We start from the raw sequence: 15,220 nt of genomic DNA on the forward strand, positions 1-15,220 counted from the left end.
TAGATAGGGCCTAATCAGGAGAATAGGGGTCAACCAGTTCAAAATCAGTTATGCACAACAGCCATTGAAAGCAAGGACTTGTGTGATGGATGGAAGCCCTGATGAAGCATGACCCCCTTTCATCAGTTTCCCTAGGTATTTGGTCTTGATAGCCTATCATAATTTCTTCAGCAAGTTGGCATAGTACTCCATTGAGTGTCCCTTTTGAAGATAGTCAATAAACAATGCTTTTTGCATTCATAAAAACTAAGGTCATCACCTTCCCTGCAGATGAAATGATCTTGGCCTTCTTTGGAGTAGGTGAGGAAGGGTGTTCCCATTGCATGGATTGTCTCTTTGTCTTTGGCTCAGAGTGATGAAGCCAACACTTATCCAGAGGCAGATCCAAGGAAACCAGCTGGATCCGTCTCAGACAGTGTCAGATTTTTTCGTGATGTGATCAGCCTGGTGTGCTTTTAATCATGTGTCAGAAGTTGTGGCACCCACTGAGCAGAAACCTTCATCATGCTAATAACATTGGCTATTTGATTTATTGCCAGTCGCCTGTCATCCATCAGCATGTGGTGAATATTATCAATGTTTTTCTTGGTGGTGACAGCTGCAGGATGTTCAGACTATAGGTCATGTTCTGGACTCTCCCTTCCCCTCCTAAATTCAGCTGCCCACTTTTGCACTGTTTATAAAGTTGGAGCATCATCCCTTAATGTAACAACCATGTCAGCATGAATATCCTTGGGAGCTGAAGTATTTCTCTGAAGGTACTTGATAACGGCATGATACCAAATTTTGTCCATTTTTAAGAGAAGTTGCTACTAATTACTTTTGAAGTCTTCTTTGAAAGTGAAATGTGAGTTTACCTGGAAAGAAACAATGAAGTTATCAATAAGAAAAGTTGAAATTAATGCATGCAAGATTTCACAGCTCTAGCATCACTTCTTCATAGTCAGCTTATGAACTTTAAGCCCACCTTCATATTTCATGTTTTTTTACTATCTGAGAGTAATAATAGTGGTTGATAGTACTATGAGTGGAGTGCTGCACAAAATGCCTTTAGTATTATATCCCTTTATATTCTGACTTGAAATCCCTCTAGGTTTAACTTTGCTTTATTATTTAGGGTTAATGAAATAAGTACCAGAAAATTACTGGAATTGAGTGTCCCTCCAGCAACATTGGTGTCTATTATATCATAAGTTGATTCAGGTTTTTCACACCAAACCATATACACTATGATATTCAGTTTTGTCTCTTTAAGTTCTAATTTCATATCCTGCTGTGGTTGACTTCTATCTCTCTAGGATCAGTAAAATTTGCTGTTAATGTACTGTATTTGACTGAGGTTTCAAGTTCAGTCTCTCTGTGTGGCATCTTGGGCAAGAGTCATTTACTATAGCCCAGGGCCAACCAAAGCCTTATAAGTGGATTTTGTAGACAGAAACTGAAAGGTCATTGTGAGTGTGCATGCATTTTATTGTCTCCTTGCCATGACATCATGTGATAGTTGTAAGCCAGTGTCACTGTCTTGCAATCAGTGTCCTTCATTTCCAATCTTCTGAGATATGCCTGGTCAGGGAGGAAAAAATTTCATTCAACCTGTATGGACTGAGAAAAGTGGACATTAAAACACTGATGACGATGATATTGATGGTATCTGAAAAGAAAAATAAGTGAAGACTTAATCCTTTAGTATTTAAACCAGCCATATCCAGCTGAAATATTGTACCTGTTTTATGTTCAATCTGGCCCAGATCTGGTTTCTCACACCAAGCCTACAATATCATTCTGAAAAAATTAAGTTACCTCATCAAATTCTCATCGCTACAAAACAGTACATGATTAATTTAAAACAGTATGAATAAATAAGCAATACTTTCAATTGAATAATGTGAATGCTAAAGGATTAAAACATGCTTTTGGGTTCCTTATCATAATCATTGTACACTTTTATTTTTAGCTTCTATGGACCTACAAAAGAAATTTAACCAAAGATGATAGGTTTGAATCTGCTGGCAAAGAAGTATGCCGTAAGGAATTGGAAATGGTGAGTACCGTTTGCATCATTGTGTGTATTTATAGAATATGTGTATGCACTGTTTGTATTTTTAATTGTTTATCAATAATTTTTTAAATTTATAATTAATAACTTTCAGTGTATATTGAACGAAAATTATATTTTACATTTTCTAGTAACTTTACATAGTACAGCACTAAAGACTTAAACTCTTAATTTCATATAACTTCTATACATTACTTTGAAATGGTTGTATTGTAATTTCAGTTAATAATTTTTTTTTTGGCCCATTTAAGAAACTAACTTATTCATACATTTGTTTCTAGTCTTAATTATCAACTTTCCTATGCTGGCTTGATTTTAACGGGTTTATTTCATTCTCTCTTTTGTCAGAATATTCTTAGATCTAATTTCACCACTTCTTTCCAATCTTACTCATTCTTCTTTTTCTACATCTCTCTTCATGCAGAGATGAGCTAAGGTAGATTATATGCAAGAAGAAATCTGAAGATGTGCTTCAGTTAGATTCCTCACATGTAAAAATATGATCCATTAAAATGTTGGGCTTCTGTCATAATGGAGACACTGGCTGATGCTCTCACATAGGTTAGCATTACACATCTCAGGGATTGTTCTTACTAGTGAAGAATATAGCTAAATCACCTTGTTTTTTTTTTCTTGCATACAACATACCTCTATTCATCTCTGTTCTAACATCTTAAATACTTTATCATATTGACATTCATAGTAGTGAGCCTAAAATTAAGTATCTGTAAAGAAGAAAGTTGTCTCTGTTGGTGGTGAAATTTCTTATTGAAAATCAATGGGTGCATACGCTTGACTACACTCCCTACTATATACACATCTAAGTCTCAGTTACTGTTAACAGAGTTGCTGTTATTTATTCAATGTCCTGTTCTTCTTAATTAATTAACTGTAATTTTGCATCCACTTTTATTTTCAACCACTAGCACAGTTGATTGGATGTACTTATGCTTTTGACACTAGAAGAGTTGAGCTGGATAGGTTATCTTCACTATAGCTTATGGTTCCACTGCTGTCATATTTAATAGGATAAAAATTTCATTTTACAGCATTTCTTCAAAATGTCCAACTTCCTAGTTGCAAGGCTATCACTACTACTGAAGAAAACATTTTTGTCTTCTTGATGAATGGACAGGGAGAAAGAAGGCAAGCAGTCAGATCAAGTGTCAGTTTCTCACACAAAGATTATGAAAACGGACCAGGTTGCCTAGTGACAACAATGGCAGGGTGGTTGGATGTGTACTGTAATGAAAGTTGTTACATTCGTGGAATATCATGAAGTCTTCTAAATTCATAGGAAGCACATTAATGATGTTTTAAAATTAGAATCAGTACATGTTGGTTAAAGAGAACTGACTTCAGTAATTGAATCAAGATAAATCCTTTATGGTTGTTGATTTGTAAAAAGTGGACCTAAAGACTGAGTAGGGTGTACAGCCTAGTCTGGGGAATTCAAAATAAATTAAGGATGAAATTGGTTCACAAGAGCAGTTTAGGTAATATGTGATAGAGCTGCAAGTACTCTGGTTGATATTAATTTTATTTTACCCAATTTTGTCATCTTTCCATCATTGTGAACATGTTAACATGTATGATACCTCATCATATATTTTTGCTTACACCCTTTGTGTTTTATTTTCAGGCGGCAGATTGTCAAAATTTCCGTCGTGGCTCAGGTCACTTGATTCCCTGCTTACTCGAACATATTGATAACATCACAGATAGCAGTTGTAAACAATTTCTGCTGAAAATGGGAAGCATAATTTTTAGTGATTATCGTTTAGTTTCTAATTTTGTTGACAACTGCCAGCGAGATATCGATAAATTAAAATGTGGTCGAGTTCAACTTGAAGAAGAAGATGATGTATGTATATATTAAATTTATATATTTGTTCAAATGCCTACATAAGAATTGCAAGCTTCTTAATATGTGTTATGCATTTACACAGAGAATATAAATCCTCACCAAACGCTTACTTATCAAATTATCCAGCAAACAAATTTCCAGTTGTAACAGAAGACAATCTCTGCATGTATAACCATATTCTTTCTTGTTCATTCACTCATAACTAATATCATAAAAAATGTCAATGGAATTGCACCTAGAAAGTTCCCATCCAAGGCACAACTCTGGGCAAGGTTGTTTATGGAAGATCAGCAGTCACCCATGCATACCAGCCTCCCCTCTCTTTGCCACTGACATTATCCAAGGGAAAGGCAAAGGCTGATACAGTTTAGAACCAGTGACATCACAACTCATTTCTACAGCTGAGTGGACTGGAGCAACATAAAATAAAGTGTCTTGCTCAATAACACAGTACACAGCCTGCTCCAGGAATTGAACTCACTACCTAATGATTGCAAGCTCAATGCTCTAACCACTGAGCCATGCACCTTCATGACTTAATATCATAACATCTCCCTTTTCATTCCAATGATTGTTACTGAAAAATACAAAAGCTCAGCCCACCACACTTTAACATGTAGAAATATTGGTTTCAAATTTTGGCACAAGGCCAGCAATTTCGGGGGAAGGGGTTAGTCAATTGCATTGACCACAGTGCTCAACTGGTACTTATTTTATCGACCTTTAAAGGATGAAAAGCAAAGTTGATTTTGGTGGCATTTGAGCTAGAACATTAAGTCAGAAGAAATGCCACCATGCATTTTTTCCAGAGCACTGATGATCCTACCAGCTAACTAGCTTGAACATGAAATCATCATCATCATTGTTTAACATCCGCCTTCCATGCTAGCATGGGTTGGACAATTTGACTGAGGACTGGCGAACCAGAAGACTGCACCAGGCACCAATCTGATCTGGCAGAGTTTCTACAGCTGGATGCCCTTCCTAACGCCAACCACTCCGAGAGTGTAGTGGGTACTTTTATGTGCCACCAGCATGAGGGCCAGTCAGGCAGTACTGGCAACGACTTCGCTCGTATGTTTTTTCATGTGCCACCGGCACAAGTGCTGGTAACGACCATGCTTAAATGGTGCTATTTACGTGCCACTGGCACGGAAGCCAGACAGCTGATCTGGCAATGATCACGCTCGAACGATGCTCTTAGCGCTCCACTGGCACAGGTGCCAGTCATCAAATTTAGTTCAATCATGATTTCGATTTCACTTGCCCTAACAGGTCTTCACAAGCCGAGTTTAGTGTTCAATGAAGGAGAGGTTGGCATCGGTGCCAGTCGTCGAATTTGGATCGATTTCCCTTGCCTCAACAGGTTTTCACAAACAGAGTTTAGTGTCCAGTGAAGGAAAGGTACGCATAAGTGGGCTGGCTACACCCCTGGCAGAGGCCTTGGATTAAGGTCTCACTTGGCTTGCCGGGTCTTCTCACGCACTGCATATTTCCAAAGTCTCAGTCACAAGTCATTGCCTCGGTGAGGCCTAATGTTTGAAGGTCGTGCTTCACCACCTCATCTCAGGTCTTCCTGAGTCTACCTCTTCCATAGGTTCCCTCAACCTCTAGGGTGTGGCACTTTTTCACACAGCTATCCTCATCCATTCTCACCACATGACCATACCAGCGCAATCGTCTCTCTTGCACACTACAACTGATGCTTCTTAGGTCCAACTTTTCTCTCAAGGTACTTGCACTCTGTTGAATATGCACACTGACATTACACATCCATCGGAGCATACTGGCTTCGTTTCTTGTGAGCTTACGCATGTCCTCAGCAGTCACGACCCATGTTTCACTGCCATGTAGCATTTCTACAGATGGATGCCCTTCCTAACGCCAACCACTCTGAGAGTGAGTGCTTTTACGTGCCACCGGCACGAGGGCCAGTCAGGCAGTACTGGCAACGGCCATGCTCAAAATGGTGTTTTTTATGTACCACCTGCACAGAAGCCAGTCCAGCGGCACTGGCAACGACCTCGCTCGAATGTTTCTTTTTCGCATGCTACCGGCACAGGTGCCAGTAAGGCGACACTGGTAACGATCACACTCAGATGGTGCTATTTACATGCCACTGGCACGGAAGCCAGACAATTGCTCTGGCAATGATCACGCTTGGATGGTGCTCTTAGTGCTCCACTCTTACCAGAAATATAGCATCGGTGGTGCTTTTCCCTGGCACAAGCCCAAACTGCATCTCATATAAACTGACTCTCCCTAATTACTTGGGCTATGACCCTCTCCTTGACATTCATTACCTGATCCAATAACTTGATACCTCTGTAATTATTTGTATCTAAAGCGTCACCTTTACCTTTGTAGCAGTTGACTATGGTGCTGCTACACTAGTCATTGGGTATGACTCCTTCGTGTACAATACATATTTAGCACATATGCACCCACACAGTTAAACTCGAGCACTATTCATATTAGGAAAACGCTATTGCAACCCATTGTCTAAGCATGAATAAACTCAATAAATGCTCTCATGGTCACTCCAAATGTTAAACCTTGCTATTACTGTGGATCTTTGCTGGCAAAAGCATATCCCTGGCATTATTAGGACAATTTCCTTGAGACTGCTTTTTCTCTTTGGGACATGAATATATTTTAGCTCCTCCCTACAGTTATTAGCATTCTACAATGTTCAAATGATGCCCACAATGGTGTGTTGCTTCACTTTGTCAGTTTCTATCCTTTGATATATACACATACTCTAGAAATACAATTTATATAACACACTTTTCTATCTTCCTGCACCTGCACCACATCCCTGATATATATTTACTCTCACATTCTTCACAAAACTCACACACAACCTACATCTACCTTCATAATGTCTACTCTAGAAAGCATACATATTGCTTTTTACTTCTTTCTTCTCTGTTGTTTGACCTGTATCCATGCATACACACATTCACACCTTACTTCTTAGGCTGCCTGTGACTCATCTCTCTTCGCTTTAACAAAAACACTTCAGTTTACAAGGGTTGGCTGAAAAGTTCATAGGCTGACCAAGATGCTCTCATGGAATGTGACCAAATGAAGTTTATTTTTGAAAATAGTCCTCTTTGTGATCCACACACTTCTTCCATTGGTGTTACAGTGCTTGGATCCCATTGGTGAAGAAGCTTTCATCCTGTTGGTCAAAAAAGTTATCAATAGCAGATATGATGTTGTCATCACCATGATATGGGTTACCAGCTAAGTGTTTTTCATGTTGGGGAATAGATGATAGTCAGATGGGGCCAAATCAGGAGAATAGGGAGGGTGATCAACAGTTCAAAGCCATAGTCATGTACAACAGCTATTGAAAACAAGGACTTCTGTGATGGAACATTGTCCTGATGAAACAAGACACCTTTTGTCAGTTTTCCTGGGCATTTGGTCTTGAAAGCATATCATAACTTCCTCAGCAAGTTGGTATGGTACTCTCCATCGATGGTGTGGCCCTTTTGAAGATAGTCAATAAACACAATGATTATCGCTTTCCAAAAAACTTAGGCCATGACCTCCCCTACAGATGAAATGACCTCGGCTGCCTTTGGATGACATGAGGAGAAGTGTTTCTACTGCATGGATTATCTCTTTGTCTTTGCGTCAAAATGATGAAGCCAACACTCATCCTGGGTTAGGAAACGTTCAAGGAAACCAGCTGGATCTGCTTCAAACAATGTCAGATTTTCTTGTGATGTGATCAAGTGTCAAGTCATGGCACCCACTGAGCAGAAACCTTTGTCATGCCAAAATATGTCATGTGCAAAATATTCTCAACTCGCTAACAGTATCAGCTATTTGATTTATAGTCGATCACTTGTCATCCATCAGCCTGTGGTGAACACAATTGATGTTTTCTTTGGTGGAGGCAGCTACAAGATATCCAGACCTTGGGTTATCTTCAAGACTCTCCTTTCTTTACTAAATGTAGCTGCCCACTTTTGCACTGTTGATAAAGTTAAAGCATCATCCTATAATGTAGCATCCATGTCAATATGAATGTCCTTGGGGGCTGAAACGGTTTTCTGTGGGTACTTAATAACAGCATGATGCCAGATTTTGTCCATTTTTAAGAGAAGTTGCTTCTAGTTATTTTTGAAGTCTTCTTTGAACAATGAGATGTCAGTTTACCTGGCAAGGAACAATGCAATTATTAATAAGAAAAGTTGAAATTATGCATGCAGATTTCACAGCTCTAGTATCACTCCTTCATAGTATGGTCTATGAACTTTTCAGCCCACCCATGTAGCCCTTATTTTCTTTGTCCCATTTTTTACAGTCTACACACACATGTATTTGGATTTCGTACCTTTTGATTTAACTTTTCCTCTATAAGTGCTGTACCTGATATTCTGCTAGTGTTTACACACATAAAAATGCCTTTTTTAATTGCACACACTTGCACACCCTTTAAATAGTGCGTTTTGGTTCATTCTGTTTTTATTTCTATAACCTTTCATCATCTGACACAAGATAATCTCCTCCAATCCCTCCTCCCTTCTCAAAGCATCTTTGTCTTACAAGTTACTTGGTGACCCTGCCAGTGCTGATGCCATGTAAAAAGCATCCAATCCACATTGTGAAATGGTTGGCATTTGGAAGGACATCCAAGTGTAAAAACCATGCCAAAACTGACCTCACCTGTGCTTGTGCCATGTAAAAAGCACTCAGTCTACTCTGCAGGGTGATTGGTGTTAGGAAGGGCATCCAGCCATAAAAACCTTATCAAAGCAGACACAGGAGTCTGGTGCAGTCTTCTGCCTAGCCAGCTCCTGTCAAATCATCCAACCCATACCAGCATGGAAAGCAGACGTTAAAAGATGATGATGATGATGATGACATTAACAATCAAAGCAACACATCACACTACACACAAACACACTTTTGTGCTATTCCTTGACCTAAACATGTATTTTGATTACACATGCCCTTTCAGAAAATTCACATTGCACAAGCATTTTACCTTACAAAACCACTGCACACTACACCCTTGGCATATATATGCACACCTCCATATACACTTACTTATGCCTTTCTAACTCTATAAGACACCTTTCTCGCTGGCTTATTGGTTTTCATCCTTCCCAACCTCATTCATCACCATCATTTAATGTCCATCTTCTATTCTGGCTTGAGTTGGATAGTTCAATAGGATTTGATGACCCAAAGTACAGTGTTGAGCTCCAATGTCTACTTTGGTATGATTTCTACAGCTTGATGCCCATCCTAAAATGACTCCTGATCTTTTTTCTTCACATATAAATACACACATATATGCACATACATGCTCATTACAACATCTTTCTCTCTCTTAGTCTATCTCTCTTTCACCTTTTAATCTTTCTTCCTTTTTCCCTTCCTCCCTCTATTTTCTCTTCACCTTTTCTTACAGAAAAATTAATATCCAAAGCATCATACATATACCTTTTTTGCTTTTGCCGCTAGCTTTAAACTAATACCTTATTCATTATTTGTGGGATTTTTTCTGCACTTTTAACTGTTCTCATTGTATTTTGACTGTGTGGTAAGAAATTTACTTCTCAACTACATGGTTCTGGGTTCAGTCCCACAGCATAGCACCTTGGGCAAATAAATGTCTTCTACTGTTGCTTCAGGCCAGCCAAAGCCTTGTGAGGAGATTTGATTGACAGAAACTGAAAAAAACACTGTTGTATATACATGCATATATATTGCATGTTACTTAGGAACCCTGCTAGTGTTGATACCATGTAAAAAACCTACCAGTCCACACTGTGAGTTGGTTGGCTTTTCATTTAATTTGGAAACTTGTTGATTACCTAAATTCCACAGCAATGCCCAAACAAATTAGATCTAGTCTCTTAGGTTTAAATTTTTTATATGATTCTTTGATTTTCTTGATGTTCATTGTAGTGTGTTTATGAGGTATTTTATGGCTGTTTGTTGGTTCTTGATGGTAAAATGAACTACATTTAGAGGTTGCTAATCTATAATTGACTGTTATTTTTGTCTCTGTTGGTGCCATATTGAGCAACATAGCCAAATATAACTTTCTCTTGATATATTTTTTTTCGTTAAAGGCTGTATTAATATAGAGCTCTTCAACTTCAAAATTAACAATTCTTTATTGACTTCGTAATATTATTTCTTTTATTGATGCAACTTGTATTATCTTAAGTGGTTAAAAAATATTGTCAAAGAAATCCAATGTAATATTTGAATGCTGTCTGTGCCAGTCTTACGATTTCTATTCCTAATTTATATTTGAGATAGAAACAGTGTTATCACTGTTAATGTGAACAATTCTGATTACAGTTAATAATTTTCACATTGCTATTGTTATTGATCAAATTTCTAGCTCTTGGAACTAGTACAGCAAACACTGTGTGAGTTATTGTATTCAAAGAGCTCTGATTGTTCATCATGGAATTATGCTTTTATCAAGTCAAATGATGTGTTACATTTATTATTAGATGTTGGAGAAATATATGTCACTGATTTATGAATTTCCTTTACTTCACTGTCAAGTTTAAATACTTGGCTAATTACCATATCTGTCCCATGAGAATATAGTAGTCAATTGAACTTTTCATTACTAAAGTTACTAACACATAGATTCATCATTTTATATGTGTTTCCATGCCAGCATGGGTTAGTTGTATCTCAGCAGCTTCTCGTAGAAACCTCCCTACCCCCAGATATATTTTTACAGTGTAGGTTGGATGCATTTTAATGTACCATTGGCACAAAAAAAGTTCATCTGTGGCAAGACTAAAGAGTTTCCTCTATTCTGTATCAGTTATATCCATAGAGAAGCTATATGTTGTATTAGGGTTTCTGTTGTCTCTATACCTGAGTGTATACCTTTCAGATTTCTACATAATATTATTGGAAGTTCACTGTCTGAATGAAATATACCTTTAAGACACAACATCTCTCTTTGACAGCCTAACTTTTGCTCTGTCATCATAGTCTCTACCTCATGACCTTTACTAATAACTCCACCCACAGATTAACCTGCCATGATATCCCCTTGTACTTTAAAGTACATAAAACTCTACCAAATCTCTGCTACTCTTAGTAGTAAATGTATTTGACTGCTGACTTATGTGAGCCATCTTTTTGGTTTGTCCACCATAGAAATAGTTCACATACCAAATTTTTAAGTCACTTCCCAAATTGTAATCAGGCTTCCTATTTCCACATCAAGAAAACATTTATCAACTGAGCAATATTTTCATATTCTTTTCTTTCCAGTTGCTAGTTCATTTATAATAAAATTGTTGCTTCAGCAGTATTCTTTTAGGAACAAGCACAGACAAGCTTTACACAATTTGCGCATTACATTCCAACATTTGGTTGGCCAGATGTTTTTATCCTAGTGAATGGTTTTGTTCTTTGCTATTTGTCTCTGCTAACATCAGCTAAATTCTCTTCCAGAACATATTCACCTCGTCTTGACATCTGTTAGCAATTATTTCTTCTTAGAGTACTTTTTATTTTTTAAATCAAATTTTTATTTTGATAATTTTTTCTGAAATCTGTTTCTCACTTGTAGATTATTTGGAAATTATACATCTATGTTTGTTAGTGATAGATTTGAGAACAAAAAAATTTTCATACAATTTTCTTTTTGCCTACTTTTATGTTCCTTGCTACCCTCGAAACAGATATTGTTACTGCAGTTGTAGTGACTGGTTCTTTCATGCATCATCAGATTGATGAATGGAGGTGGGGTTTTACAAAGGTTGTTTTTCATTGCCATCCTTTGTGAGATTTTACAAGATGCCATCTTGTTGGAGAGATAAAGACAAGCTTACTACACCTGCCTGGGCACTCAGAATGTAAGGATTAGAACAAATACTACAAAGCATTGTTCTAATATTCTAAAAATGGAAGGCAATGTTGATCTCAGTTTATAAAGACCTGGAACAAATACCACAATGTATTTTGTCCACTACTCTAACAGTTCTGCCAGTCTACCATCCTACAGTGACTGATAGTTTATTCTATTTACTGACACCCTCACTATCAGCTATCATGGTAATTGCTATGAATATATCCAACTGAATAAGCACTGTAATGAAATGGACCATTTCGTTAGCAAATTGGTCCATTTCATTACAGAGGCTTATTTCATTTAAAGTCATATGCAACATATTTACTGGACTATATTGTTCAGCTTCATAGCTACCTGTTATTCTGTTATTAATTTTATTTTTTGTCATAAAACTTTTAGTAGATGTTCTTTACATTCAGCAAAAGGTTGTCTGTTGAAACAGTCGCATTGGTATAAAATAATTTCAAATTCAGAATGAATTTTATCTCAATGTGATCGAAAATATTCCTATATCCAATTCGAAGATCTCTTACCATGTTATTTAATTACTTAGTGCAACTAATTAAATTTTGTAGCACATAAGGAAATTTTTTAATTTTTTTAATTCTAGAAGCACACAATGAAACATGAGCAAATAAATGTCTCATACGGAGACACATAACATCCCATATACTTGAAAATAGTATGCTTGTTAATATTTTTATAATATTTAGAAACTATTTACAAAAAACTATACTTGTACTCAGTTATATAAATTATAGAAGCAGAAACACTCCTAAGCTAGTCATAAGAAGACACACACACACCATCATTATTTTACATCCATTTTCCATGCTAGCATGGGTCATCATAGTCGTAATTAGTTCATATTTGGAGTTACTTTCCTCCTAGGCATTTAGGAACAAGTTTCAAAAATAAAAGTGTCGCACTTGTATGTTTCATTTTTGTTTTTTCTCTCTCTGGCTGGATGTCCTTCCTATGTCCAGCCACTTTACAGAATGTTACTGGGTGTATGTTGTATCACCAGCATTAGAAACATTGTCATGTTCTCGACAAGACTAAAGTGTCCTCTAGGATCCTACATCTCTGCTCATTTGTCAACCTCCCTATAGAGTCTACTGGGCAAATTTTATCAGAGTACCCACATTAACAAGATTACCATGTATATTCTAAGACCATAGACTCTTAGAGAATATAAGTACTTACGGTAGAGTGCTCACTACTCTATTATTTGCTTAAAGCATAGACTGAGAAGATGAATAACAAAGAGTTTGAAGAGAGGAGTCTAAAGGAAGTAAAAGTATGATGGTAGATAAGTAAAGTCAGCACACTCTCCCTCCCCACCTCTCTTTCTACTTCTATCACTCATACCCCTTCCACCTTCTCTCATTTGTGCACCTATTGCTCAAAGCCTCTGTTGTTCACACCATGATCGATCTCATCACTATTACCCTCCCATCTTTACACTCTCACTATACTACCTATTGACTGAAGATGGTCTGTATATTTCTCCTCCACACCACTATCATTGGACCTATCTAACTCTCCCCCTTCAAACACTGTACTCCCTCCTTCTCCCTCTTATCACCATAGCCTTCTCCCTCTTATCACCAAGATATATCTACCTTTACCCCTCCCCCTCTCACACCACCTGGTATTGACATCAATCATTCAGTCCTCCCATTTATCCACTTGTATTACTAACCATTACTCTCTCATTCCTTCCACTATTCTCTTATCCCATTCACTCTATTTCTGCCATCACTTTAATGCTCCCTACCCACTCATCTGATTCTCCCACTATTGCCCTCACTTTTGTTCAGCTCCTCAGCCATGTCATCCCAAAGGAATGAATACTTCATAGCATATTAGGAATTCTCAAATTTCCTGGGATCATATTATTATTAGTAATATTATAAATCCACTCAAAATATCTCATAAAGTGATTGGCAAGGAAGGTAAATCTCATAGGATTAAGGAGACCCTTTAGTCTTGTCAAGGATGTGGCTATCTCTTTTGCACGTGCAACAATAAAACTACCCTACATACTTAATAAATCTTGTGGTTGAGAGGAGGTTTTGGTGTTGTCAAGATCATAACCACCTCTGTAGTATCGTTGTCACAATAAAATGCACTCGGTGTACATTCTAAAATAGTTGGTGATAACTTAGATAGGTTTCAGCCAGTATAAGCCCAGGCCATGTCTAACTTAAAAGCACCACCTGGTGAAGTCTTTTAGATTGTGACTCACACCTCAGTCATATAGGAGGGGCATCCTGTTTAGTATCCATGCCAAACATGGAATATTCAAGCAAGATGCACTTTTCCCAACTTGTCTAGGTAAGCAGTGCTGATTTGGATCGTAGCAATTGATTCAACTTGTACCAGCATGAAAAAACAAAAGCCCTTCCTAACACCAACCACTCCGAGAGTGTAATGGGTGCTTTAACGTGCCATCAGCACGACACCAGTATCTGCCATGACTGATTTTGCTCAGCTTGATGGATCTTCTCAAGCATGGCATAATGCCAAGGGTCTTGGTCATTACCTCCACGAGGTCCAACACTTGAAAGAACTCGGCCACTTTGCCTCCATGAGGCCCAATGCTTGAAAGGAACTCAGCCACTTTGCCTCCATCAGGCCCAACGCTAATTATTGTCAAGATATTTGTAAGGATGGATAGGTTGGAACAATGAAGTGCTGTCTTCTGAATTAGTTTGCTGAAGTAAACTTTCGCTGTGGGTATGGCTATGTATTTTTATGAAGAAGTGTATGTTGATGGGTTCCATTTTGAAGGTTCTGTTGATGTAAGTGTTCAGAAACTGTATGGTATGTCGCTTAACAAAATCATGGAGATGTTATGCTGTAAAGTACATTACAATATCCTTAATGTAGTACAAACATTATCTGATATAGAACTCAAAACATTGGGCAGAGTGGACAGATCATGATCATCAAATGTCTGCTTTCCATGCTAGCATGGGTTGGAGGGCTTGACAGGATCTGACAAGGCAGAAGACTGCACCAGGTTTCAATGTCTGTTTTGGTATGGGTTTTTATGGTTGGATGACCTTCCTGACACCAACTATCCTGCAGAGAGCACTATTTTTATTATATCAAAAGTTGACTGTCTACTCAGTTTCATGCTGAGCTGGACTGTTTCCATTCTATCTGATGTATTGAGTTCTATATCAGATAATGTTTGGACTAAGTAAAATATATTTTTAATATGCTTTATAACTTATATCTATGTATAAAATTGTGTATATTGGACATTTTTCCAATTCAAAACTGCAGCTGTGATCTGAAGAAAACTAGTTTGATCACCTGCATAGAGGCTTTCCTTCACTGGTTCAAAGAAATGTTTATTCCTTGATCAGTCTTAGATGGACAAAGCTGTAATGAAAGGCATTTTAGTCATGACAATCTCCATCAT

General features: G+C 37.6%; 1 protein-coding gene across 1 annotated transcript in view; it reads left to right on the forward strand.

Moving 5' to 3' along the window:
• The window catches only part of LOC106878935 (Golgi apparatus protein 1), a 69,263-nt gene that overhangs the window by 15,048 nt on the left and 38,995 nt on the right, over window positions 1-15,220 (forward strand). Inside the window, exons 3-4 of the mRNA XM_014928303.3 lie at window positions 1,955-2,041; window positions 3,699-3,920. Coding sequence (XP_014783789.1) covers window positions 1,955-2,041; window positions 3,699-3,920 — 309 coding nt within the window. The remainder of the gene's footprint in view (window positions 1-1,954; window positions 2,042-3,698; window positions 3,921-15,220) is intronic.

The sequence above is a fragment of the Octopus bimaculoides genome, chromosome 1 (assembly GCF_046866305.1).
Source record: "Octopus bimaculoides isolate indiv1 chromosome 1, ASM4686630v1, whole genome shotgun sequence".
NCBI classification, from domain to species: domain Eukaryota; kingdom Metazoa; phylum Mollusca; class Cephalopoda; order Octopoda; family Octopodidae; genus Octopus; species Octopus bimaculoides.